Source organism: Adiantum capillus-veneris, chromosome 21 (genome assembly GCF_014529385.1).
Source record: "Adiantum capillus-veneris isolate H3 chromosome 21, ASM1452938v2, whole genome shotgun sequence".
NCBI lineage: Eukaryota > Viridiplantae > Streptophyta > Polypodiopsida > Polypodiales > Pteridaceae > Adiantum > Adiantum capillus-veneris.
In genome coordinates this window covers 51,427,337-51,455,060 of record NC_140951.1, presented here as the reverse complement: position 1 = coordinate 51,455,060, position 27,724 = coordinate 51,427,337, and the positions used below count along the sequence as shown (strand labels likewise).

The following is a 27,724-nucleotide window of genomic DNA, read 5'->3' as shown; positions in this document are numbered from 1 at the left end:
GTATTAAAACTCAAGGTTGTTTTTTTTTTTAAAGTGAACCAAGGGGTAGAGCATACCAAAGCGGTAACTGTGATAAAAATTTGAGGAGCAGCTTCATGAAGTTAGAGTGAGCAGGTTTACAGAGAAAGTGAACTATTGATAAGAAAGGCAAGTTCGTGTTCGTAGAAGAGGTCGAGAAGAGCAAGGGAAGTGTATTGAGTCCATAAAGCTTTGGCTTTGCACGTCCGCTCCGAATCTTGGCAAAGTTTAGAGCACTTCATGCCTATTACAGCGAAGTTTCTTTTGTATCGAGATTTTAACCTCATTCAGTTTAACAACTTAAGATTCTAAGGTGTCCCTTGTGTCAAATTATCTTGTGTTGTATCTTTTTTCTCACCACATTCCCACGGCAAGAAACCCAGTGTTGATCCCGGATCACTAACCGCACTTATTTTTCCTCGACATCTTTGGTGAACCCGACGCAAAGCGAGCCGGGGTGGGAAATTTTTGCAGAGAGGATGACGACAACGTCTCAAGTAGAAATGATGCAGCATATAATGCAGCTATTTGATGCTTTCTTGCAGCAGGAGCAACAACAGGTTACTTATGAGCAATTTGGTTTGGACCGAGAAGAGTTTTTACGAGGATTAGCCCAACGAGATGAAGTAGTGGAAGAAGCATTGGATAAAGTCTCTTATGAAAGAGGTATTTTTGATGGCTACGATAGTGATGGATATCTTGTATGCTACATGTCAGAGATGGAGCTTATGGGTATTCCAACTTAGCATATGATCAAGGAGTTTGACCGGTTAGTAGCTCCAGAATTGCGTCATCAGATACAAAAGCTTACTGATAAGTATGCAAATAACTGGGCTAAATTTAAAGAAGCAGTTGTACAAGTGGGTGACCGACACATAGCCTTGGAAATAGAGCAGATGAATCAACAAAAGCAGGTTACTTTTAGTAAAGGTGATGGAGATCAATTGCAAACAATCACCTATGAGGAATTCTAGGAGCAGATTCATGCAAGAAGTAAAGCTAAAGCAGATGCAGCTTTGCAAGTACCAGATTTCATCACAGAAAATCATTCTTCAAGCAATCTAATACAGATAAACAATGAATTTCAGACTAAAGTCATTGATGAAAATTTTTCAGAGCTTGCTCACATGGTAGCTGCCTCTATCATTGGTTCTTGTGAAGAATTAGACGAAGGTGAAAATGTTGTTGTCAGTGTTCCACATACTAGTAATCTTTGCAGCATGGATTGTTCTCAAGAATTTCACGATGATCCTTCACAAGGTGTTGATGGTCCTCTCAGCACAATGGAAGCATGTGAAGCCAAGCAAAACAACAGGTTTCTTGAAGACGATTGCATTGATAAAAATATTTATGATGTAACAAATGAAGTGGAAGAAATTATGGAGTCAATAGAGGGTATACATGAGTCTATAGTTGCTGCTAACGATATGTTTACAGGTGCTGATATCACATGGCAAGATGATGATGCGAATAGTGACGCTTCCTTGTCAGGGTTGAGAGAAGAGAATGCCATTATTGATGTCTTTTTATCTAATTGTGGTATGTGTGAGAAACATATTATGGATTATTTCTCTATTGCTAGTACCTATTCAGAGGAGGTGCGTGAAGAGTCTTCACAAAGTATCGATGGATCTTTGGCTATCATAGAAGTGTGTGAAGTGGATCAGGATGAAGAGATCTATGAAGATTGCTTGGATGATGTTCTTTGTGTGCCTAACATTTTTGACATGACTGAAGTACAACATACTGGACATGAAGTTTCTTCTTTTGATATTTCTCATGAGCTACATGAAGAAGCAACCCACAATTCTTTGACAGATGATGAGAGTATTCACTGCTCTACTGATCCAAAAGTGGATGAAAATTCACAAGTTACAGCTCTTTTTCAAGGTCAGGTTGGAGTTCCAAGTAATGATGACTCTGACACACTGATGCAAGATTTTCAGAGGTTCGTGATAACTATGAAGTTAGAGGGGGTGAATCACTATTGATTAAGCAAAGGATGCACATGCTTCTTCAGTTTCTTCGACGAGGTTTTGGCTATGGTTGGATCCATATACTCTTTCTACTTATGCTTATGTCAATGCTATTATGGTTACCGGTAAAAGGTATGCACTGTTCCTATATGCTTGCTGAGCAAAAGCTGTCAAATGTTTACGAGAGCTGGGTGTTGCATAATGATTCAAGGGAAGTTTTACTTTACTGTGAGGCTCATAGATGCTATGTTCTTGCTATGGTATTCGACCCAAGAGATTTTAAGGTCCTTAAGAAGCAGGTTGAATATGGTTGGGTTCTTTTGGATGCACAATGTTATCGGTTGCTGATTGATCCAGGAAGACCAAGCTTACCCCAAGGTTGTTTGATGTCGATTGAGATCAATAATGTATGCTCATGTGGATTTTATGCAGCTCTAGTGCTGGGACAATATCTTCTTAAGACATTTGATCAAGGAGAATAGGTTTATGAGAATGGCTTATGGCAGTTGATATATAGACCATATGACCCTGGTGGTGTTTGTTATGCTTACATGTTATGGCAAGAGATTTACAGACTTTGCAGTGGATCATGCTTATGCTTTATTGGATGGAACTACTTGATTGATGGAAAATTTTTGAGTTTTCCCTTCGATCCTGGAGGATATTATACAGGTTGGCACAGACCAGAGGCTGTGCAGGTTCAGAGGGGGTGGATGTCGTGACGCTCCGCGTCCACAAGGTGAAGCTTTGACAAAACACAAGATTTTAGGCATTATTATTGCTCAGACACTTTACTGATTGCCATCCTTTGGCGTATATTTCTTGTGGGGTTGTGCTCCATAAATCCATGGTTGATACATATATTTACTGCAATGTACTTTAGAGAGCACTAAGTGCGGCCAGTAAAGCGGTGGCAAGGATACTTCAGTCGATACGTGATCGAAGACTCTTTGGTAGATATGCGGTGAGGATGCTAGAGGAAATAAGTGGCATTGCCTTGAATACATTGTCTGCCAAATATAGTGAGAAGCTCGAAGGCAAGGCCATGAGGCATGTGTGAACGGTTGCCTAAGAGCAGTTTTTGTTTATAAATATATTATATATTAAGTGAAGGAAAAGGCTATTCTGGTCAAGGCGGGCAGCGTGACCAGAAGGAGGAGGAGTCGAAAAGCAAGGAGTTGACGCCGTCGGCCAGCTGGCGGAGGAGGCGCGCAGGGAAAGAGTATAAAGAAGTGGGTCAATTGTAGAAAAAAGTCAGTCCGAGAGCCGGGGACGAGCCGCCAGAAGAAAAGCAGAAGTTCGTGGACTGCGGAGGGCCGTGAGCCGGGAGCCTGGAAGGAGCAGACAAGGCAGCCAGGGGAGAAGTCGCCGACTGCAGAGAGGGCAATCAAACAGAAAGCACGCGAGGAGAAGAGGAGGAAGTTGATGAGATTTTGGAGGGAGTCGACTGTTCGAGAAGAGTCTGTGGAGGGCGGCCGAAAGCAGAGTTGAATTGCTGAAGGCAGAGAACGATTTACTGAGGGCCAGCGCAAGGAGCAACAGGAGTTGAGAGCGTCTGGTGGTGAAGCGTCAACTGTAGATTAAGGTTGACGAGACAGAGAGCGTCCGGGAGCACTGTCAAGTTCGATTTGTGAGTTGCGAAGTGGAGGCCGAGACGAGCATCTAAGGACATCTAGTGTGAGGGCGGTACTGGTTGACGTTGCCGAGCCTGGCTGCAGACAGCAAACCAAAACGAGAATAAAAATTTGCCAAGTTGATTGGGGCGACGAGAAGGGAGGATAAATTAGCAACGAGGAAGACCCGAGTAGAGACGGCTTTTTTGTTGTATTAAAACTCAAGGTTGTTTTTTTTTAAAAGTGAACCAAGGGGTTGAGCATACCAAAGCGGTAACTGTGATAAATTTGAGGAGCAGCTTCATGAAGTTAGAGTGGGCACGTTTACAGAGAAAGTGCAGTATTGATAAGAAAGGCAAGTTCGTGTTCGTAGAAGAGGTTGAGAAGAGCAAGGGAAGTGTATTGAGGCCATAAAATTATGCCCCTCTAGTGGGCTCTTCATTTGACCAATGTACAGTTGTCTGGGTTCATGCGCGATTGTCGAGGCAAGAGCCTCTTGCACAGGTACTGGATTAGCTAGCGGCTAATCCCCCGCAGGTACAGGTGAATTCGGAGAAATTTCACGCCAAAAATCTCGTCCGATTCAAAGGGCAAGTAGCCCTACAGGTGCGGGAGCTCGAGGACTTGCTACGGATGCGACTGGCACGTGAAACAGAGCCCGAAACAGTGAATTACAGCCTGCTATGTATTTTTGCAGGTTTAGGGTTTTGGCCCTAAACGGACCCTAATACCCCCAGGAGGTTCGGGGACGGAAGGGGACTGCTGTACAGGCGATCTAGTGCATTTTCAGGGCTGAAAACAGAGAATTCAGCGTGCTGCAGATTCTCGCCAGGTTTTGCAAAGTGCCCGTATGCGTCGGGAAAGTCAGTCAATGCGTGGGAATACTGACTGTGAAGGGTCCTAGTACAGTTATGCTGCCGAAATCAGGCCGGAACAGTTGAAATTCAGCCAAGTTTGTGCGGGGCAGCTTGTAGGGATCCACAACATTTATTCCCTCTTTTAAAGAATAAAGAAATACCGAAAGGGGCGCCTAAGTTAGGGGCCAATCTGGTGTCGGTCTTCTCATACAGGTGCATTCTAGCATCTGTATCCCATTCCCCTCTCTTGTGTCACTATAGCGCAGGTAAAATAGACGACTAATAATGGGTGAAAGCTAAATCAAGGTTTGAAGTAAAGTCTACAGCCCTTTTTGGATTGAACAGGCCGGTTTCATGGTTCCATCGACGGGATTAAATCACTTTTTCCCATAGAAGTGAGCCTTGGTCAGTTTTGGGCTTGAAGACACAGGGGATCATAGACCAGACACAGGGAATTGCAATTATGGCTGACAGACCAGATGATGTGACTGAAGAGGTTTCCTCTTCACAAGGTCAACAGACACATGAAGTGGGTGAGTCCTCAAGACCACCACAGACGGTTGATGATATATTCAGGACCCAGTTGGCTACTGCTGTGGCTATGTTCACACAAGTAATGCAGAACCCGAGGTTTTTAGCCTTTCTGCAACCTCCTGTTCCGTCTCAGCAAGTTGGGTCACTGGATCATATTCAAAAGCCTGTTAAGGCTCGAGCACAGGTGATTCATACCGCACAGTCAATGGAAACACCTGTACACTTGACGGAGAACATGCAGTCTCCACAACCTGTGCCTAAGATGCAAGAACAGGTGGCTGAGATGCGAGTATTTCAAGCTGTACCAGTTCAGCCCGCCACCTTTCAGCAGCCTATAGCTGGTTCTAATGGGCAGGGAAGCAACTTACAGGCTATGCAACAGGTCTTCCCACCACCTTCAGTACACCCTGGCTATTTTGGAGGTGGATCGGTATTCCAAAGCATGGCTGGTCATGCACCTGGAAATCAATTTTACACGCCAGGAATAGTGTTTGGGAGTGCTCAAACGATGATGCCTAACCCCATGTACAGTGTCACGGGTATACTACCAGGATTTCAGAGCACTCAGGGCCAATTTGGGATGCCACAGGCAAATTTTGGTATGGCTGAAATTACAAATCAGCAGCCAAATATGGCATTTCCAGGTCAAGTTAATAGCGGCCAAGGAACACAGATGAACCCTAATAGTGTTCCCATGTTTCAGTCACTTCCATATGACAATTTAACGCCGCTGGAGAGGCCAACTCCGTACAAAGAAGGTGGCAAAGGTGTGTCATTCACGACCTTTACAGGGTTTGATGACAGGAAGAAGGCTCTCTCATTCCTCCAGCAGTTTGACAAGGCCTATGCAGGGGGAAACTTTACAGAGGCTTCAAAGGTCCGCAAGGCAGCCACTTTCTTGACAGGGAATGCGGGACAATGGTGGACAACTTTATTGCTTCAAGGGCAAGCTCCGTCCACATGGATTTACTTCAAGCAGATTTTTGCAGCAACATGGTTATCTGATGACTTTGAAGCAGATTGTCATGACAGAATGGCACCAGCTAAATGCTGCCACTTGCAGAAATCTGGATGATTACAATCGGAAGTTTTGGAAAGCTCTACTTCCAGTAACTTCCTATAGGTTTGTGCCATTGACAGAACAGATTGAAAAATACTGTTGTGGCCTACCTAAAGGATTGAGAAAATACTGCACAAAGACAAAAGTCACTACTTTGACGCAGCTCATCCAGGTAGCAAACATTGGCAATGGTTTGCTCAAGGGAGAAGATTGTGAATTTAACACTGGCGTCAAGGCAGGATCATGCAAGAAAAATTCAGCCAAGAAGCACGTTCCCAATGAGACTCCTAAAGGGACTCAGGAGTCAGCCAACGCAGGGAAAGACAAAGCTACGGCTGAATCAGAAAAAGGACCAGCAAAGAAATGGAAAAGATGTTTTCCTCGCAAGTCAGAAGAGCAAAAGAAGGTCTTGAGGACAGAGAACAAATGCTTTATATGTGAGCAGCTTGGCCACATTGCTTACAACTGTCCTACAAAGAAAAGGCCAGCTGATTCTGAAGACAAGGAGGACAGGAAAGGAAAGAAGCCCTTGGCTGGTCTAGTGCCAGATATGGTGGGCGATAAGCCAAATTCAGATGCAAGTGAGCTTTGCAGAGCATGGGGAAAGGTCAGGGATCAAACAGTGCTTATCTTCTTTGATCCAGGTACCAAAGCCAAATTTATTTCCCCAGAATTGGCTTCAAAGTTGGGAATCAAACCTGAAGAGATGGGGTATACAGCAGAGGCAGGTTTGGCATGTCCTGGCCATACAGAGGCTGTGACACCCATCATCGGAAAGTTGCATCTACATATCCAGTCCTATGTAGATGCTGAAGAATTTTACATCATGCCACTGGACGGATGTGATGTGTTGCTCGGTATTCCTTGGTTGTTTCGTGTACAGGGAATCATGGATGCCTACAACAAAAAGATCACTGTACAGAGCAGGGGAAAGACTCATATTCTGGATGTAAAGCTTAAAGGGGAGTCTATTCCTACTGTATCAGCTTCTGCTATTACTTCTGTAATGAAAAAGCATCTTTCTACGTACTTGGTTTTTGCACGTGAAGTGTCAGATTGTGATGAATCAAATTTATCTGTGCTAGATAAAGAAAGGTCAATGTTTTTTACAACAGTATAGTGACTGTTTTTCCGATTCATTACCGTCTCAATTACCGCTAGAGAGACCCGAGGACCATGCGATAGATTTGGTGCCAGGTAGTAGCCCACCAAATAAGCCTCCGTACAGGGTTAGTGCGGCTCAGCAGAAAGAGATAATGGGCCAAGTACAGGAGTTGTTAGAAAAGGGGCTGATTCAGCCCAATTCATCTCCATTCTGTTCTCCAGTGTTGTTGGTGCAGAAAAAGGATGGCTCATGGCGTATGTGCATCGACTACCGTGCACTGAACAAGAATACCATGAAGAATAGGTTCCCTATACCTAGAATTGATGATATTATGGACAAATTAGAAGGAGCAGCTATGTTTAGCAGGATAGATCTAAAGAGTGGGTACCATCAGATCCGCATTAGATCAGAGGATGTGCACAAGACTGCTTTTAGAACGACGTTTGGCCTTTACGAATTTTTAGTGATGCCCTTTGGTCTCACAATGCTCCTGCTACGTTCAATAGGATGATGGACAGAATTTTCCATCCACACCAACAGTTTGTTGGTACATTCTCTGATGACATGATAGTCTACTCAAAGAATGAAGAGGAGCATAGGCATCACTTGGCCATTGTGTTCAAAGAGCTACGCAGTCATAGGTTGCTCATCAATGCAAAGAAAAGTGAGTTTTTTCTGGAAGAGATTCACTTTCTGGGACACATTGTCTCAAAGGATGGTGTCAGAATGGATCCTGCAAAAGTTGAAGCGATCAAGTCATGGCCAAATTTGAAGACGGTGCATGATGTCCGAAGCTTTTTGGGACTATTCTCCTATTACAGAAGGTTTATCCGAAATTTCGCTGAGATTGCTTAACCTTTACATGCTCTTCAAAAGAAGGCAGTCACCTTTAGATGGACACAAAAAGAGATTTCAGCTTTTAATCTCTTAAAGGAAAAGATGACTTCACATCCAGTCATTGTGTTGCCAGATCTTAGGAAGTCATTTGTGGTCCAGTGTGATGCCTGCGGTAGTAGCATTGGTGCAGTGCTAATGCAAGATGGAAGGGTAGTAGCCTATGAGAGCAGAATTTTGCAAGGGCCAGAGATGACCATGCAGGTCTATGAGAAAGAGTTACTGGCTGTGATTCATGCGCTCTTAAGTTGGAAACACTACCTGCTAGGTGCAGATTTCGTTGTCCAAACGGATCATCAGACCTTGCGATACTTCTTGACACAAACAAAGTTATCTGAGAAGCATATGCGATGGGCAAATATCTTGTCTATGTTCCATTTTCAGATTGTGCATGTGGAAGGCAAGAAGAACGTTGTGGCTGATGCCTTGTCAAGGAAGCCACAAATTTCAGCTGTGTCGATTCCTTATCATCATGAACTTGATGATATGAGAGAACATTATGCAAATGATGAAGATTTTGCAAGGGTCTTCGAGAAACTAATGGATGAACAACGTCATGAACACTATCTTCTTAAAGACGGGTTCATGATGATGCATGGCAGATTGTGTGTCACAAAGCCATTGCGACGCAAAGTTATGGAAGAGAGTCATGTCCCACCGTATGCAGGGCATCGTGGTATCGATGCTACAGTTAAAGCGGTTGAGACATTCTTCCATTGGACTACATTGAGAAGGGATGTGGATGCCTTTGTGCGAAAATGCCTAATATGCCAAAAGGTCAAGTTTGACAGGCAAAAGGCACCAGGGTTATTGCAACCACTACCTATTCCAAATAAACCATGGGAAAGTATTGCTATGGATTTTATCTTTGATCTTCCGAGAACGCAGACAGGAAACGATGGTATTTGGACCATTATTTGCAGATTCAGCAAACAAGCTCATTTTATTCCTGTCAGGAAGAAGATAAAGCCAGATCAGATGGCACGCTTGTTTATGAGCAATATTTTATGGTATCATGGCATGCCACAGTCGATTGTTAGCGACTGTGATCCACGCATGACAAGTTTGTTCTGGAGAGGCTTGTTTGAGAATATGGGCACCACGCTCAAATTCTCTTCGTCATTTCATCCTCAAACAGATGGGCAGTCAGAAGAGGCAAATTCTACTGTCCTAGATCTGCTGAAGTGCTATGTGTCAGAGCATAAAGGAAAGTGGGAGCAGTATTTGCCATTGGTGGAGTATGCATACAACAATACAGTGCATTCATCAACTGGCAAGGCACCCTTTGAGATAGTTGAAGGTGGCAAGAAAGTTCCTCCCATACTGCATACAAAGGACAAGATATTTGAAGCAGATAAGTATGTTCAAGACATGGATGAAATGTACAAGAAGGTCAAAGTGGCCTTAGAAAGGACTCAGGCAAAGCAAAAGAAAGCAGCTGATCGTCACCGTCGTGAAGTGGTATATTCACTTGGTGATTGGGTGCTTTTACGCTTTGAAAAGGCAAGGTTAAAGAAGATGAAGGGCAAGGAAAGACTGTTTCCAAAGCGCAACATGCGTTACTATGGGCCTTTTCAAGTTTGCGACATAATCAGTGATGTTGCATATAGGCTGAAATTGCCTGACAGTTGGAAGATTCACAATGCGTTTCATGTGAGTCTTCTCAGACCCTATGTGGGTGATGTGCCAGAAGATATGCCAGCTGAAGATCAGCCGGAAGTCGAGGAACTTGACGAGATCTTGGTCCCTGAACAGATTTTGGCACACAAAGAAAGGAAAGTGAAAGGCAAGGTTGCTAGGGGTTACTTGGTAAAGTTCAGAAACTATCCACCAATGGATGCTAAGTGGATGGAAGAAGGTGAACTTGTAGAGTCACCAACTGTGTTATCACTTTACCTGGAAGCCTTCGATTTGCAACCTACCTTGACCCCTTGAGTTTCAAAGCTAAATGGATTGTCAGTGTGACAATGGCTTCTGAAACAAATGATGTACATGGTATTTAAAGTGAGCTCAAATCAAATACCTGTTACATGAATGTTAGAGCTGTACAGATTGTCAGTTTGGCAATTGCTCTTATAGAATGTCCAAAAGTTTGGTTAGTGCTATAGAAGTGAGTATTTCTTGTCAGTCTGTCAAGGATACAGTGATTGCTTCTATTCAAGAGTACATGTGTAACTGCATTCTTAAACTGTCGGTTTGGGTATGCTCGAAAGTGTTACGGGATCCAACGTGTACTATAAGACAGTGGCAAAATGTGCACCTACCATTTTGTCATTGGAAAGTTAGTGACTCAAAGCAATGGCAGAGTGCGAAGCTACCACTATGTCATTGGGACAGGGTTCACACGCAGGCAATACATGAGTCGACGAGGTGTTGAATACACCAGGGTTGTCATATATGTGTCGACAGGTGTTGAATACATCAGTGTTCACAGTGAGCATGTATGACATAGATGCAAACAAGGACGTTTGAGATTTCAAGAGGGGGGTATGTCACCAGCGTGTGACTACTATCTATCCTTTTTGTTGATTTCTTTCTTATTATCTATTTACTTTCACTTTTTGGAAACACCCCTCGGGAAATCTAACTGTCCTGCATTGCATAGCTAGTGTGGAACTGTCCAGAGGGAGTCCAGGCCTGAGGGCAAGAGAGCACTAAGGTTGGACAAGGACTATGGTTAGCCAAGTGGGGTCATTGACTAGCCAAAGTGGAATCCTTTGCTACAGAGGCTACATTTCAGTTTTGGATGTGGCCGCAGTGTACAAAGAGGGTCGGATGACCTAGAAAGATACAATGGCAGCATCTCCTAAAATTTAGGGAACTGCTATTTTGGGACCTGAAAATGTGTTGGCGTCATTACCTCCGGAATGACAAGGGGAACATTTTCTTACTCTGCCGTGAAGTCAACTGGGCAACCGATTGGGAGATTTTTAGGCGGCAACCCCGAAACGGGAAAATGCTTGTAAATGTGCCAAGTGGCACATTCTGGTGCAGTTTCTAATGCAAGAGAGAGTTGGCGTTGAATTTTAAGCTGGGAGAGGCTCATTTGCAGTTTTTGTCACAGGTTAAGAGCTATGGAGTGCTTGCTTTCCCTCTTATGCACAGTTCGGTGCCAGGAGTGATGCCCTGCACGCTACGCACTGCCCTCTCTCTCCCCTTTGGCAGTATGTTATGCCTCTCTAGTGGGATCTTCATTTGACCAATGTACAATTGTGTGGGTTCATGCACGATTGCCGAGGCAAGAGCCTCTTGCACAGGTACTGGATTAGCTAGCGGCTAATCCCCCGCAGGTACAGGTGAATTCGGAGAGGTTTCACGCCAAAAATCTCGTCCGATTCAAAGGGCAAGTAGCTCAACAGGTGCGGGAGCTCGAGGACTTGCTACGGATGCGACTGGCACGCGAAACAGAGCCCGAAACAGTGAATTATAGCCTGCTGTGTATTTTTGCAGGTTTAGGGTTTTGGCCCTAAACGGACCCTAATACCCCCATGAGGTTCGGGGACGCAAGGGGACCGTTGTACAGGCAATCTGGCGCATTTTCAGGGCTGAAAACAGAGAATTCAGCGTGCTGCAGATTCTCGCCAGGTTTTGCAAAGTGCCCGTATACGTCGGGAAAGTCAGTCAATGCGTGGGAATATTGATTGTGAAGGGTCCTAGTACAGTTATGCTGCCGAAATCAGGCCGAAACAGTTGAAATTCAGCCAAGTTTGTGCGGGGCAGCTTGTAGGGATCCACAGCATTTATTCCCTCTTTTAAAGCATAAAGAAATACCGAAAGGGGCGCCTAAGTTAGGGGCCAATCTGGTGTCGGTCTTCTCATACAGGTGCATTCTAGCATCTGTATCCCATTCCCCTCTCTTGTGTCACTATAGCGCAGGTAAAATAGATGACTAATAATGGGTGAAAGCTAAATCAAGGTTTGAAGTAAAGTCTACCGCCCTTTTTGGATTGAACAGGCCGGTTTCACACATCCACAACACGCATCACGACGCAAAGATTAGCACCATCACCCATGCACCCTACATTTCAGTAATGCATTCACTATTCATGAGGGGAAAATCTTGAGACAAAACTCTCTCTCTCTATGGCGAGGATGGTGTCGTCCGGATTATCAAAACCCCATCAGGCGGATCGCCTCGAGGCGGATCTCCTTGAGGCGGATCTCCTTGGGAACCCCGAAGTATCCCAATCATGATGACTAGTCCAACCATGTTGCAGCATCCTAAGGCGAAGGGGAGGCCCCTCTTAGCCCTCATAATCTCTACCCCATGCATGTGCAAGTCGCCCCACCATGTATCGTTTATCATACTATTTCTCTATAAAATCTAATCATTAGGTTACCATCTGATAAGCGGATGTCTCTAACAAACGCATACTCCACATGACTGAGTTCTTCCAGTTTCACTTGCATTCTCTCTCCTCACACATCCTCTCCACATACGACATTCATGATTTGCAGCCCGAGCACTCTCTCAGTTATTCGTTCCAATGTCATGTTCCTGAGTCAGTTGCCTCGGTGCCATGGCTCTGATTTTAGCGTCCTAGCGGCTATCAAACGCTAGGTGGTGCCCCCCCCCCCCCCCCCCCCCCCCCCCAACCCACACACACACACACACACACACACACACTCACACCACCCAGGGTGACCCAAGGGAGTTTCGTGCAGAGAGGGATGGTGTAGAGGCCACCCCCCCTCCTGGTGCGCGATTTCCCTGAGTCATTTCTTTGGTGCCCCCACTGAGGAATTCATGGCTAACTTCAGTTTACAAGACTGAAATGCTAAGCCTTTATGATGGATGCATGGCTCTTGGAGTTTGCAAACTGGACCACTGAGGAGGAAGAGCTCAAGGCGAGCGTGGCACACGTCATCGAAACGCTTCTTCGAGGGTGTAGTGTTATCAACGTTGAAGAAGTGGCAAGGCCCTCATACACTACATAAATAGTGTACATCTCTCACCGTCCACGCCGCCGTAAGTAGAAGACACAATTGCAAGAACCCACCTGCAACCAAGTTCACTCCAACGAATGAGTGCAACCCCTATTAGTCTAAGAGGTACAGTCTTCACTCTTGAGGTTCGTGAAGGCACCCTAGCATCGGTAGAATTGCACATAGCACCTGCTTTCAACACAACACCACCACAACTGTAAGACACAAGAAGAAGACACAACTGCAAGAACCCACCTGCAACCAAGTTCACTCCAACGAATGAGTGCAACCCCTATTAGTCTAAGAGGTACAGTCTTCACTCTTGAGGTTCGTGAAGGCACCCTAGCATCGGTAGAATTTCACATAGCACCTGATTTCAACACAACACCACCACAACCACCACCACAAATTGCTGCAGCACCAGTCAGAAACCTTCGAGGCTTGCAAAGGCTTCATCGCACGAGGGGTCCCTATCTTACACTTGCACCTAGAGGAGTGGATTCACCACCACCGCATCGACGCCCACAACGGATACGTCATCACAGATGAAGAGCCTGCTCTTCCTGTGTCCCGATTGTCCCACATGAGCAGAGACCTAGCCCAAGCGGCGTGGATTCTTCATCGTCTTCCTAGTTCCTAGTGAGTTGGTGGGTTTGGTGGTCAACAAAGTCTTTGACACCGGATTTGCCTGGCGGAAAGGAAGCACCCTTCACATACAAGGGAGGCTTCTGTACAACCACAACTACGCCAACGACATTTCAGTCTGTTACATTGCAGTTCGACTTGGTTTGGTAAGAGAGGTGAAGCTTACAACCTACTTGATCACTCCTTGCTACAATTACATCACAGGGGAGTGAAGCTGTAGGAAAATTTCAAAGATAAGTGAGACCATTTAGAGTGTTTCGAGAGATAGCCAGGGGGGTGGTATTGAACATAGAACAATCTGACTTTTTCTTCTTGTGGTTGCAAAAGGCAGGGTTAGATCATGAGGAACTCCTAGCCTTAAAGTATAACCTCCCTGTACCTTTTAGGAATGTTCCCTTCCAAGTCAAATTTTAAATCATCATCTCAAACACCTAGTAAGCTCCCTAGATAAGCCAAGATTTAACCACTGCAGCTTGGATTTTATGTCGCCTCCCAATTGAGTTAGTAGGGGTCGTCCTCGACAAAGTCTTAAGCATTGGCTTAACCTTGAGGGAGGAGCAAACGCTCTTTGTGCAAGGGGTACTATTACTTCGGCAGCCTTGCAACGATGACCTCTCAGCCTCTCTTATTGGGATTCATTTAGGAGTGCTAAACTCAGTGAAACTTACAACATATCTCATAAAACCTGTGTATGCAGAATATGGTACTCTCGTTCGCAAGAAAGTTCGACTGCTAAAGGAGTGGCAATTCTGTCTCTTTCAAGAAGTGTCAAGAGGGACTCTGCTGGAGTTGGAGGCCAACGATGAGTGGCTTTTGTGGAAGCACCGCTTCCGCCTTGATTTCCAAGAGGCCTACACTGAAAACTACCATTTCATCCGCCCAAGGAGAGCGTCTACAAGAAGAGGAGAAGCATGAACCCGGAGAATTGGCCATACATGGGTCAATTTTATGCCTCACAACGCATACAGTCCATCCGGGTTGTCCTGGACCGGGAAGCCCACAATCAACAAATCATCACCGCCATGTTTGGAGAAGAGCGCTTTGCAGAGATCAACCGCTCAAATCAACCATTTTTTTTACCTTTCATCAACTATCATCTTTCTTTTAATGCCGTTCTCTATGTCCTTATCTAGCAAATCCATGTAAAAAAAACTCTTCTGCAAAACTTTGCAAGTGTTATTTTCTGCTTTGTTTTTTCCGGGCAAGTACAAATACCATCGCGGGTATCTCTTTTCCTACATTCATTGGGAAGAAGGGAGAAGACTCGATCACGAAGTTTTTAGATAGTTTCGAGGTCGCTTGTGTGATCTCTAATCGAGATGACGATGCATCCAAAGTCCGAATTTTCCCTCTGCTAATGAAAGTAGAGGCAAAATCTTGGTTCAATGCCCTGCCACAAGCCACCAAGCAGGATTGGGAACTGCTAAGGACGGCTTTTCGACAATGTTTTGGGGGAGGAGTAACCCCAGAGGAGCTTTGGGAGAAGCTGAAGGAGTTAAAGCAAGGAGATCTGCAAGAATATGCTACCTATGAGTCCAAGTTTTTGGACCTATGGGAGCGCTGGGTTGAGTCATTGGCAGAGGGTGATGGAGCACTTGATTTTCTCAAGAAGGACCGGTTCATTGCCGGCTTATGGTCACCGCTAAGAGAGAAGGTAAAGGGGCGTTTTCCTGCAACTTATGAGTTGGCAGTTGAGGTGGCCCGCCTTAAAGATAAGAAGTTGCGGATGCAAGCGAAGGCAGCCGAGTCAGAGGAGTACACCACAACCCACACCACCCCAGTGAAAACCACATCCGCTCAAGCAACACAACCACTAGAGGTAGTAGAAGATCAACAAGACTTGCTGAGTTGTATCACCAACCAGCTAGAAAATTTGTCTCTCCACCTGGTGCAACAAGGAAGAATTCCAAACCCCAACCCGAACCACGGAAGACAGCAAAGACAACAAGGTCAGGAGCTCTACTGCTACAACTGTAACCAAGCTGGTCATGGTATGTATTACTGTCCCTACCCAAGGAGGAAGAATTTCAATAGAGGTCCTAGGCAGAATCAACTCTCCCCACCAAGGGTGAGAGCACCACCGAGACAACCACCACCAAATCCTCCGATTCAGATTTTGCAACCACCTGTGCAACAACCACCACCACCACCACCACCTCAATGAGTCATCCTTCCACCATTACCTCCTCCAGTAGCAAGTAATCAGAATGTGAGTGTGATAGTCCTTGAGGAGAAAGCCAAGGCGAAAGAGGTAGTCCAATAGGCCACGGTGATGGCCAAGGGTAAGATGAAGGAAGAAGCAGAAGCAATGGGAGTAAAGCGTGTGAGGCATCGAGGGGAGAAGGTAAACACACAAGGAGAAACTTCAAAGAGGTCGTCGAAGTCGCGACGTAAAATTGACATTGTGGATTTTTCACTTAGTGAAAATTCTGACTCCTATGATTTGGTTCAAGATGTGTCTGCGGGCCCGCATATCACTTGGCCTCAATTACTTCACCTCGCACCCAAAGTGCGGAGGCAGTGGACGAAGATGGCAAGTATAAGAAGGACACAATCCAAGATGGCTGGGGCCATCTCAGGGAGAAACTTAGATGACATGCTACCAGTGATGGACGCCCACGTCAAGGGGCAATGAATATCCAACATCTACATCGACGGTGGAGCCCAAATTTGTGTGATGAGTGAGCAAATGATGCAGCGTTTAGGTTTGCAGGTGAGTAGGTCGGCACCATGCCGAGCCAAGATGGCAAACAATGTTAAGGTTAAGTGTGTGGTAATTGTGAATGTTGTTAGGGTAAAGGCTTTTGATACCGAAGTAGATGTGGATATCTTTGTTATGCCACACAAGGGGGAGGGCTATCCGATCATCCTGGGTAGGCCATGGCTCATGGCAATGCGAGCAAAGACTGGGGCACATGCATGCTCCAGAGGAAGAATGCAAGAGGGAAGGAAATACTCTACGACATGAAGACTGGTGAGCAGCGGGACAACAACCTCGAAACCACGGAGGACGAGTTCTCAAGCAACTCTGCATCAACCTCGGGTTAAGACTCTACCACCACTGAGGAGTCAGATAGTGACATTGATATCATGGGAGTCACTTTTAAAGACCCCAAAATGAAGGAACCTCCAGACATACATCCCTCAACAGAGAAAGGTGACATCCCCAGTGTTCCACCATCTGTAGAAGAGAGTAAGTTGCTCAAAATGATTTCTTCAAAGCTAGGTGAAGAAGAGAGGAAGGGCTATGTGACTATGTTAAGAAGTTTCACGTCTTTGTTCATTGATGAGTATGATAAAATCATTGGCATTTCGGTGGTGCAACATCACATCAAGTTGAAAGAAGGAAGCAAACCTATGGTGCAAAAGCTGCAGCGACTGGGTGTGATCCAGCAAGATGCTTTACTCAAGGAAGTAAGGAAGCTTTTAAATGCAGGATTCATCTATCCAGTGGAAGACTCAGAGTGGGTCTCTCCAGTGGTAGTAACACCAAAGAAAAACAGAAAATGGCGAGTCTGTGTCCATTACAAACCTCTCAATGCGGCCACAAAGAGGGACCACTTCCCTCTTCCATTTCAAGACGAAATCCTAAATGAAGTGGCTGGTCATGAACTATACACGGTGTGTGATGGCTACTCGGGATACTTTCAAATATGAATTGCACCAGAATGCCACAAGATGACGACTTTCATCATGCCTTGGGGTTGTTTTGCCTATAGGGTAATGCCATTTGGTCTCACCAATGCCCCGACAACTTTTCAAAGATTTGTAACCTATGTCTTCCAGCCATATTTTGGTAGCTCTATAAGGGTGTTCATTGATGACTTTTGCATCTATAGTTCTCACGCACTGCACCTAGAAAAGGTCCATGAGGGGTTGTCTAGGCTACAATCTTTGGGGAGCCAACTGAATGTAGACAAATGTCATACTGCTGAGACTCAGTTAACTCTACTTGGTCATGTGATTTCAGCCAGGGGCATTGAAGCAGACCCAAGCAAAGTCCAAGCCTTGGTGTCTCTTCCTTCACCAGCCTCGGACAAAAAACTCATCTCATTTCTACAAAAAGTGAGATATATGAGTAGGTTCATCCATCTACTCTCCCAAGTAGTTCTTCCTCTACAACAATTAGCACACAAGGATGTTTTCATTTGGAGTGAAGAAAGTGAGCACCAGTATGGTGAAGTGAAGGAAATTTTGGCAACCCTACCTACTATTGCACCACCTCAATGGGGAGCGACATTTTATGTCAATCCTAGTGTAGGTAATGATACACTTGGGGCTATTTTGATGCAGAAAGATAGCACCACCTCCTTTATGCAACCTATCTATTTTGCTAGTAGAATGATGACCGGTCCTGAGAAAGGTTATACTAATGCAGAACACATGGTTCTAGCGCTCATGTTCACAATTACCAAGTTTAGGTCCTACTTGTTACCAAGAAAGTTTGTGATTCTAACCATGGAAGAAGTTTTTCCCTATGTCTTGCAGCACATGGATGTGTCCCCTAGAATTGGGAAGTGGTTTGTACGCCTACATGAATTTGACTACACTGTGCAGTTTGAAAGCTCTACTCGAGCTAGTCTCACAGGCATTCTCACTCATCGCCACTTTGAGAAGAAGGTAAAGACAAAAGCAAATGCTGAAGACCCATCCACTCCACCGCCAGCCCAATTGGAGGATGCACACTCCCTCTACTTTGATGGGTCTTATAAAATGATCATTGATAAGGCTGCAGCCGGCATCGTCATTCTCAATGAAGTAGGAGAGAAGATCTTTTCAGTAGGTAAACAACTTGACAACGCGCACTCCAACAACGAAGCAGAGTATCTCACTCTTATTCTGGGGTTAGAATGGTGTAAAACATATAAAATCCAACGACTAAATGTTTTTGGTGATGCTTCGCTATTGGTTAAGCAAGTTCAAGACACTTGGGCTTGTAAGAATCAATGCTTATCAGCACATCTCCGACGAGTCAAAACTCTTCTTGGCTCCTTCCAATCGGCCCAACTTCATCATGTGCCTAGGACTAGAAATCAGGAAGCTGATGCACTAGCAACTGAACAACTAATGGAAGTGTCTGTTAATGCCATTCAATTACCTTTGTTTCAAGGATGTGATGCCATGCATGATATTGTGCAGTTTTTAGAAACAGGGGAGTGTCCTGATGATTTCAACGCAAGTCAACGTCGTTGGCTTACTTGCAAAGCCACAAGATATCGACTTATCAATGAGGCTCTTTATTGTAAAGGGAAGGACCAGATCCTTCGTCGGGTTCCTTTGTCTCAAGAAATCATAGAAATCATTTCAAGTTGCCATGATGGTGTTTGTGGAGGACACTAAGATGCTTCACCCAACAACTGATCCTTCCAAATGTTGTAGTGCTTATCCAAAAAATCTTGAGGATGGAAAACTTATGGTTAAGCACTTGTCCCTCCAATTGAAATCGATCCTACCCATGATGTACTCAAGGTGTTTCTCTCTCTAAATTAAGCACTATTTTAAGTAGATTATGATGCCCACTCAAATGCGAGCCAAAATGATGATGATGCTTTTATTGAAGAATTTCTTGTTGTACTTGTGGAACCCCGTAGTCCGCATCTAATTGCTGATGAAGCCATACCTATTCTTGCTTGCAAAGAGGAAGATGCCATTGTTTTAGTGGTTCTGCCTGCCTTGCAGACCATCTACAATACTCAACCTATTCATTGTTGGGGTGGTAAAGCCCAATGTGCCGTGCCTGAGTGTTGGGCGGCCGGAGACTAACCGAGAACTAACACTGACCAGTCATTCTATACAAAAGAATAAGGACTCATAACCCTAACACTATTGTGTTTGGAGTCCACCCAAATCTGTGTCTTCTCTCTTCTCCATTGCTGCACACACACACACACGCTCTCGCACGCGCACTTCAACTGGTATCAGAGCTCAAGGATGGGAGCACCATTGGAGCTCAGCGGGGAAGTAGGCAGAGAAGCAGCAAAAATTGCAGCACGTTTTTGCAGATCTATTTTGGTCTACCAAAACGTTTTCATTCAAGCCGATTCTCTCTATTAATGACCGATTTTTCGTCCTCTTCAACTTTGCAGAAGAAAATTTTCTCAAAATCCTCACCAATTTTGTGATACCTTACTCAGACTGTTTGCACGTTTAGGGTACACTAGTACAAATTTTTACAGATTTGTTTTGACCTATAAAAACAACACATTTCAGGTCCATTTCTAAAAGCCCCAACCGTTTTCGCGTGATCTACAACTTTGTAGAAGAAAGTTTCTGCAAATTCTGAGCGGTTTGGAAGATATGGGCTGACAGGCTGCAAGGTATTCAAAAAGTTGAAGATTATGTATGCATATTGTGGTGATTTGCTACATTCAGAGAGCTCGGATTGAGCTTTTGTCATTCTCTTGTTTTGCGCATTGATGTTTTTCTCTCAGTGAAGAGAGTATTTTTCAACACATTTATGCGCACACGTTGAGAACAGTTTGTGGATGTATGAATTCTTGTGGACTCTCAGGATCGAGAGTGGTTTCATCACAGGTTATGTGCATTGACTTCTGCGATTGAGCAGATTTCAGAAAGTGTGGTACACGGATTTGTAGAGAGATCTACAAGCATTTATAGCATGATTGTGAGCTGAATTTCAGCTAATTTGGATGCTCTTTGATACACAATTGGTACATGCTTGATGCTCGTTTATATTGCCATGTGGATGCACATGATGTGCGCTTTTTGGCGGATGGTATTCTTCGCCTTGCAATGGCATATGTGGACTGATTTTCAGTTGTTTTGAGCATCAATTTGTGTCATATTTTGGTTTGTTTGTGTAACATTTAATGGCTTAATAACTTGTGTGTAGCGGAAATTAGCATGAACATAGTGGGCATTTCATTAGAATAGATTCCTAATGAGAATTACAAGAGTGCTTTGGGTAGAGAGAGCAACAAAAAGCATAACACCTAGTTAGATAGCATCAACAATACTTTCAAAAGAGAGAGAGAAATTAAGCTATTGACAACAATTGAGGACCGGATTTGCATGGAGCCGATCCCCCCTCCAAAAGGCTTTGTATTATGGTTTCTCCCATCAAGAGAGACATTGTACAATACAATTCTTTGTGTTCCTTCAAGACTAGCTAGTGCAATGAAGATGAAAGCTTCATGCACTAAGCAAAACACTTAACAAACACAACTTTAATTATCCCCGTTCTCAGACCCAAGACCTCACACACCTTAGAAGATGGTGAGAGCTAGCAGGGTATGAGAGTAGATTGAGAGGAAGAAGGAGTATCTTACGAGAAATATGTACATCTCCTCACATAATCACTCATATTAGCATAGCTTTAGCTTAGTAATTAGCTTGGTAGAGGAGATGAGCATGCATTGAAGCTTGGCTCTTGGTTGGATTTGCATCCACATGCCAAGAGTGTGTTGATGTAGGCTTCTATCTCACAAGCTTGGAGTAGGTGATGAGCTCTCCATTAAAGCTTGGGAAGAGATAGTCTTCTTTGCTTCACACATAGACTGTGTGTGAGTGTGTGTGTGATAATGCCTTGCAAAAATCAGCCCCCTCTCTCTCTCTTGGGCGAGCCCTCTTGCTATTTGCTCTTGTTCCAGCCTCATTGGCCCTCCCCAAGTCAAGCCAATGACTATTAAGCAGCATAAGTGATAGCCTTTTGACATGTGTCCCCCTTTCCCCTTTTGTGAGAGCTTTAGGTAATTTAATAATTAAACTAAACTCTCATTGGACCCCTTTGCCTCTTGGCCAATAGGAATCAGGAAAGCCATTGGGCTCCTGAATGCTCATTGGACCCCTTGGGAGACTGCCCAATAGTCTTCTAGGAGACTTAATTCTCATTGGTTCTTTTATTAAGTGTTTTTAAATTAATTAAACTAGATTTACTCTATCCTAATTATCATTGGTCCACCTCCAAGGCCATTCAATAGGAATTGGGCACACCTTGTGGGCATCTGGGCTACGGAGCTGACATGTGTCTCTAATTCCCTTTGTGTAAAGGGAGCCTGTGTGTGTGTGTGTGTGTGTGTGTGTGTGTGACTTTCTCTCTCATCCCCTAGAAGAAGGGCTCGCCCCCTCCCATGTAGGGATTGCAAAGACTTTTTGGGTACACACAAAGCATCCAATTTCCCCTAGGGTTGACCTTTGGACACAACCTTTGAATTTTGGAACCTTAGCATTTTGGAAGTCTTAATGGGCTGAACATTAGGGTCTTTTTAGCCCATTGTTGCACATGGCTCTTTTGCAGATGCCCCCCCCTTTGGATCCCTATTTTCCCTCCTTTGGATCCCTACTGTGGCCGGTCTGCTAGCTTAACCAATATTCTAGCTTTTTCTCCGCTGACACTTCTCCACATTAAATGATCAGTTTAATATGAGAAAATCATTTAGGAGAATTAGATATTGATTATTATGACATTACCTCTCTCTTGAAATCATAGTCGTCCTCGACTATGGTGTAGAGAAGATAAAGCATATTCATGAGTCCTTTTCTTAGCGGGTAGAGAATCCCTATGTTACCTTACGACATCATTCCACAATGGATGACTAGTCCATTTGGCGCTTGAGAGCCTGAGGCTGCCGCAAGCATGTCTGCACATTAGTCCTATCAGTCTTCCATAGTAGAGTGACAAGCTCTACTTGGTGTTTGGGAGACGTCGTCTCCACAAACTTGATCTAAGCATGCATACTACTTCATTTTTGTGCACAATAAAGAAAAAGAGAGTCTTATAAGACAAAAACTTTGTTCATTTTTAACATTTTGTACATTTGCTTACTCTTGGGAAGCATTGTAAGCATTGACAAGGTTTAGGTTATCCTTTAACTGTATGCCTTGCATCCATCTAGCATCTTCAAAAGGATAATTCTTAAACTTAATAAGATATCGTCGGATAGTATTACCACCTCTTAATACCTTGTCTTCATGTCGGAGAATGGACTCGAGCTGCAACACCTCCTCTTGGTCCTCGATCTTCGGTGGGTCTTCAATAGTTGGTTCTTGAGGTGGATCTCCTTTGTAAGGCTTTAATAGGCTCACATGGAAAGCATTGTGTATGAGACAATGATTGGGCAACTTGAGTTGATAGGCCATCTCATTGATTGGCCTAAGAATCTGGAAGGGACCATAGTACCTTTTTGCTAGTTTAGCATAGTACTTTTGGTGGCCCGTAGGATTCTTGCCCGTCGTGTGCCTTAATCGAGCCTTGGGAAATTTTAACAAGACCCAATCATTTTCTTTAAAGGCTTGGGCTCTTCTGTGCTTGTCAGCAGCAGCCTTTTGCCTTTGCTGTGAGATAGAGATAGCACCCTTAATCTTTTGAAAAGATTCTTGTAGGTCTTGGCTATACTCATCTGCAGCGAAGATCTTCCCATGTACCTTAAGTAGCAAGGGACTTTTTGATCTTCTCTCAATTACCTCGAAAGTTGCTTTTCCCGTGGAAGTATGTACAATGTTATTGTAATCATACTCCACTAAGGGTAAGTACGTCTCCCATTGGGATCTTTGATCTACTTCCGTTACATAGGCTTTTAGTAGATCACGAATGGTTAGGTTAGCTATTTCACTTTGGCCATCCGTTTGTGGATGATAGGCCAAAGAGAAGTTTAGCCTTGTCCCTAAATTCTCAAAGAGACACTTCCAGAAATTACTGGTCATTCTAGGATCTCTATCCGACACTATGGACATTGGCAAGCCATGGTACTTAAAAATTTTTGAAATGAAGAGGGTTGCCATTTGATGGGCTTTGAAAGTCTTTTTGACAGGTATAAAATGAGCTTGTTTACTGAACCTGTCTACTATCGTCCATATTCCCGTATTCCCATGGATAGACTTAGGCAATCCAAAGATAAAATCCATGGATATGCTCTCCCATGGTGAATTAGGGATTGGCAAGGGTTGAAGCAATCCAAGTTGCTTCCCTCTATCAAATTTTGTCTTTTGGCATACCACACATTTAGAAACATACTCTTGTATGTTCACTTTCATGGTAGGCCAATAGAAATATGTTTCAATTCCCTTTAAAGTAGACTGAATCCCTCTCTGCCCCGCATAAGGTGGAGCATGAGATTCATACATTACTTTCTCACGTAGTGAGTTAGTAACGCATAGTCTATTGCCATAGAGAAGATAACCATCTTGTAAGGTAAATGGTTCTTCTTTCTTCTCTAATGCAAGGGCTGAAATCACATCTCTAAAATCAGGATCAATAGCGTACTCATCTATCATTGAAGATAGATCATTGTGAGTGGCTATGGAAACCGCATTCACTCTCGGTCATCTTGAGAGTGCATCAGCTACTTGATTATGCTTGCCAACAATGTGAGCAATATGAAAATGAAATTGCGAAAGGAAATTTGCCCACCTCATTTGTTTGTCGGAGAGCTTGGTCTGCGTCATGAAGTACTTAAGACTTTGGTGATCCGTTCGCAGAATGAAAGGAGTCCCCAATAAATAGTGCTTCCATGAGTCTAAGGCATGTAGAACTGCAAGGAGTTCCTTTTCATATATGTCAAGAGCTTGCTCAACAGGGTCGAGCCTTCGACTCTCATAGCCTATGGCGTGCCCTTCTTGGAGCAAAACAGCTCGAAGGCAATCACCACAAGCATCACATTGGACCTCAAATGGTTTTGAGAGATCCGGTAGTGTAAGCACAGGTTGAGAGATAAGCTTTTCTTTAAGCTTTTCGAAAGCATTGTTCTCCTTGGTAGACCATGTGTACCTAACGTTTTTCTTTGTTAGGTCATGTAATGGTCCCGCAATTTGTGAGAACTTTTCTATGAAGCGTCTATAGTATGCACACATACCTATAAAGCTTCTTAGTTCATGAAGATTCCTTGGTTTAGGCCATCCTTTTATTACCTCTCACTTTGATGGATCCATTTGGATGCCATCTTGAGAGATAATGTGACCTAAATACTGAATCTCTTGCAAGAAAAATTCACTTTTCTTTCGATTAACATAAAGTTTATTCTCTCTTAGAACTTGAAATATTACCTGGAGATGTTTCTTGTGTTCGTCTAATGAATTAGAGTAGATGATAATATCATCAAAGAACACTCCTGTGAAGGTTCGATGAGGCCTGAACAGCTTCTCCATCAAGCAGTTGAATGTGGCTGGTGCATTGGTCAAGCCAAAAGGCATGACAATGTATTCGTAAAGACCAAATGTGGTGCAAAATGCGGTCTTTACAATGTCTTGATCAACTATCCTTATTTGATGATAGCCACTTTTTAGGTCAATCCAACTGAAGTAGGTCGATCCTTGTAGCTTATCAAATAGGTCTTTTACCCGTGGAACGGGAAACTTATTCTTGATAGTGATCCTAATCTTAACTTATTGATTATGCCTACCCAAGCAAAATCCCAGAAAAGATCAAAATCATATGAAATGGTAAGATTCATGCTAGAAACCTATATTCCTGCTTAGAAATAAGCCCAAATCCTACCAAAATTGAACCATAGGAATATTACCTCACATGCACAAGATGTAGGAAAAGGGAGCCTTTTCTAGTGTTTTTTCATACAATGCATAACATCATGAGCTTCTGCGCTGGAGGCACCGCATACCTAGCTAGGTACGATTGGGGGCAGCGGACCCCCGGCCCCCCCATCGGGCCGGCGGTCCCGTGCCCCCAATCGTACCTAGCTAGGTAAAAAGCCTCCCGAGCAGAAGCTCATGATGTTGAGGTAAGTCATAATGTGGGAATTATTGTGAGAATCTGTCCAAAACTTCTTGTGATGGTCATCAAGCCCATAAAGTCAAAATTCAGAAAAAATCCCAAAATCATAGACCTAGGAAAGAATCGTGATTTTTTCCCTGCTTTGCAAATTTTGAATTTTTTTCAGATTTTGCAAGGTCCCGCATGTTTATATGCTTAATCTAACGCGAAAAAAGAAATATCAAGCAAAATAGGAGCAAGGAATTGTGCAAACTACCTGTCACGCTGCAAAAACGCAAAAAACGCAGTATACATGTTTTGATTGATTTCCGGAGTTATGAGGACCGACAGCGAAGGCACACCAAAGAATTGGAGCAAGAAAAAGAAGTTGGATCAAATGCCTCCCTATACTATCTTAAGAGACTCCCTAAAGGAACCAATAATATATTTGGAGAAAGAGAGACTCGAGCTAGAAGGAAACGCCTTCTATGAAGCTATCTATAGAGACGAGGCTAACAATACAGTGGTCATCCCCATGATCCTTGATGAAGCCTACAACCTTGCAAGATGATAAGAGGTGAATGATGCATTGGAAAAGACAGATCTCCATAACTAGTTCCAGCTTTAGCCATGGGGTCGACATTCAAAGGGCTCAATATGAGCTGTAGACCAGCATCAAGGAGGATGGAGCGACGGAAGTACGGCCAAATATGGGTCAGTCAAGTTAGGGTCCTGAGGACAAGTCAACCAAAGCTTAGCATTATTAAGGAGATAGCTTTTGCATAAACACAATCACATACCAAGGGCAAGGAAGACCAATGCAAATGCAACAAGATGTTTTTCACCAATGCACACAATGCAAACGTACTATCAGAGTCTGGAAAATGCGGCTACTGTTATGTACCAGTTGGCAATGTGAGGCCATACGAGAAAACTGCAAGAGATATAACAATTGCAATCAGAGTTAATAAAAGCCTATGGCACCCAACACGCTCTACAGAATGACATAGAAGATTTGATTGTAGAGGGGTTGACGAGCTGAGGCAGCAGATAAAGCCACAAAGAGAAGCACCAAACCAAACAAGAGTATCATTAAAAGTGGCCTTGTTGTACAAAGAACTGTCAAAGACCTGGATGAGGTGATCGAACAATTCACACAAAAAAATTGCGACCATTGCAGGAAAAGTAGTAGTGAAAGAAGTCGTAGTTAGAAAGTTCCAAAGAAGAGGTCGCTGCACAAAAAAGGCTGATAGAGCGCATAAAGGAAAATCCAAACATAGCAAAACTCTAGTCTGAAGGTGCCTCTACCTCAACAGATGCGGAAGATTAAAGGATTAAGCAGTTAGAAAAGACTTTGAGAGTGAAGGAAAGGATGTGGAGAGTTGAGGCCCTCCATCCTCCTGCCGTTGATCCCATCCAGAAAAAAATCTACATGTAAAGCTTGCAAATACTAATGTTTCTAAGCTAAACATCTTCTCCACAAAGGATACCCCACGATGATTGGGCAACCATGTATCTAGAGGTAGCGGCTTTGCAAAAACAACACAAGGTTGTTAATTTTCTATTTTACGTATCCAGACATCATGAGATTTTTCATGAGACAAGGCCCTCCATCCTCCGCCCGTTGATCCCATCCAGAAAAGCCCGTGTGAGATAGTGAGGAGGTAAAGCTAGGTACCTTGTAGCTAGCATATATTGTGAGTTGAGTGAAAAGGCACTGCAACTTTCATTTTAAAAACATCTCGGACTTAGCTACCTATAAGTTCAAATACCTGAAACCCTAACTCTAACATAAATTACGCCAATCGCAATCTATGCCAGAGCAGAAAATCAAAGTACTGATTTTTTATGTTTTTGGATATCTATGCGTAGCTCTACTCGACGCGGTTCTATAGACTACTAGATCACGAAAAACGGAGCTCGTTTGAGTGACTTACAGCCCTTTTTAGCTCGCTGGTGAAGGTACTCACGTGATGAAGTTGCGTTGCAATGTAGCTACCGATGTGTAGCTCTCGCCGAGGCTATCGCCGTGATGCAGTCGGTGTGTTGGTGTGTTGATGCGATGTGCAGGCAAGGAGATACAAGCTTGAGAACGCTCACTCACTCACAGACACACAGTACACAGACACCGTCATCTTCTGATAAAAGCTCTTGAATTAATAATGACTCTAGGTTACGAAGGTTTTTAAGTGGCTTATATACTAGCCCACTTAATACTACAAAACTGAGTTTAAGAGACTGGGAAAATACTATGATACATACAATTTGGAATCACATTAAGTGTCCCGGCTTTTGAATGATAAAATACATATGTTATAAGCGACCAAGTCGCGGAAAAACTACAAGGGCAAAGTGATTGTAAATGATATAAAAAATTTGTCGTTGACGTCGCCAACACTCCCCCCCTCCTATTTCATGTCGTCCATGACAT

General features: G+C 43.8%; 1 protein-coding gene and 1 long non-coding RNA gene across 2 annotated transcripts in view; one reads left to right on the top strand and one right to left on the bottom strand.

Moving 5' to 3' along the window:
- The window catches only part of LOC147430939 (uncharacterized), a 43,705-nt gene extending 16,281 nt beyond the window's left edge, over positions 1–27,424 (bottom strand). Inside the window, exon 1 of the long non-coding RNA XR_015185685.1 lies at positions 27,231–27,424. This is a non-coding gene — a long non-coding RNA (uncharacterized LOC147430939). The remainder of the gene's footprint in view (positions 1–27,230) is intronic.
- LOC147430940 (uncharacterized) lies at positions 498–1,302 on the top strand. The gene is made up of 2 exons (XM_086494484.1): positions 498–730; positions 816–1,302. The coding sequence occupies exons 1-2, from the start codon at positions 498–500 to the stop codon at positions 895–897; spliced, it is 315 nt and encodes a 104-aa protein (XP_086350610.1). The 3' UTR covers positions 898–1,302.
- Positions 27,425–27,724: the final 300 nt, after the last annotated feature.

Coding starts and splice junctions, on each gene's coding strand:
- LOC147430940 (XM_086494484.1), top strand. CDS start 498: ATGACGACAACGTCTCAAGTAGAAATGATGCAGCATATAATGCAGCTA. Junction 731..815: donor GGATATCTTGTATGCTACAT/GTCAGAGATGGA, acceptor TTGCGTCATCAG/ATACAAAAGCTTACTGATAA.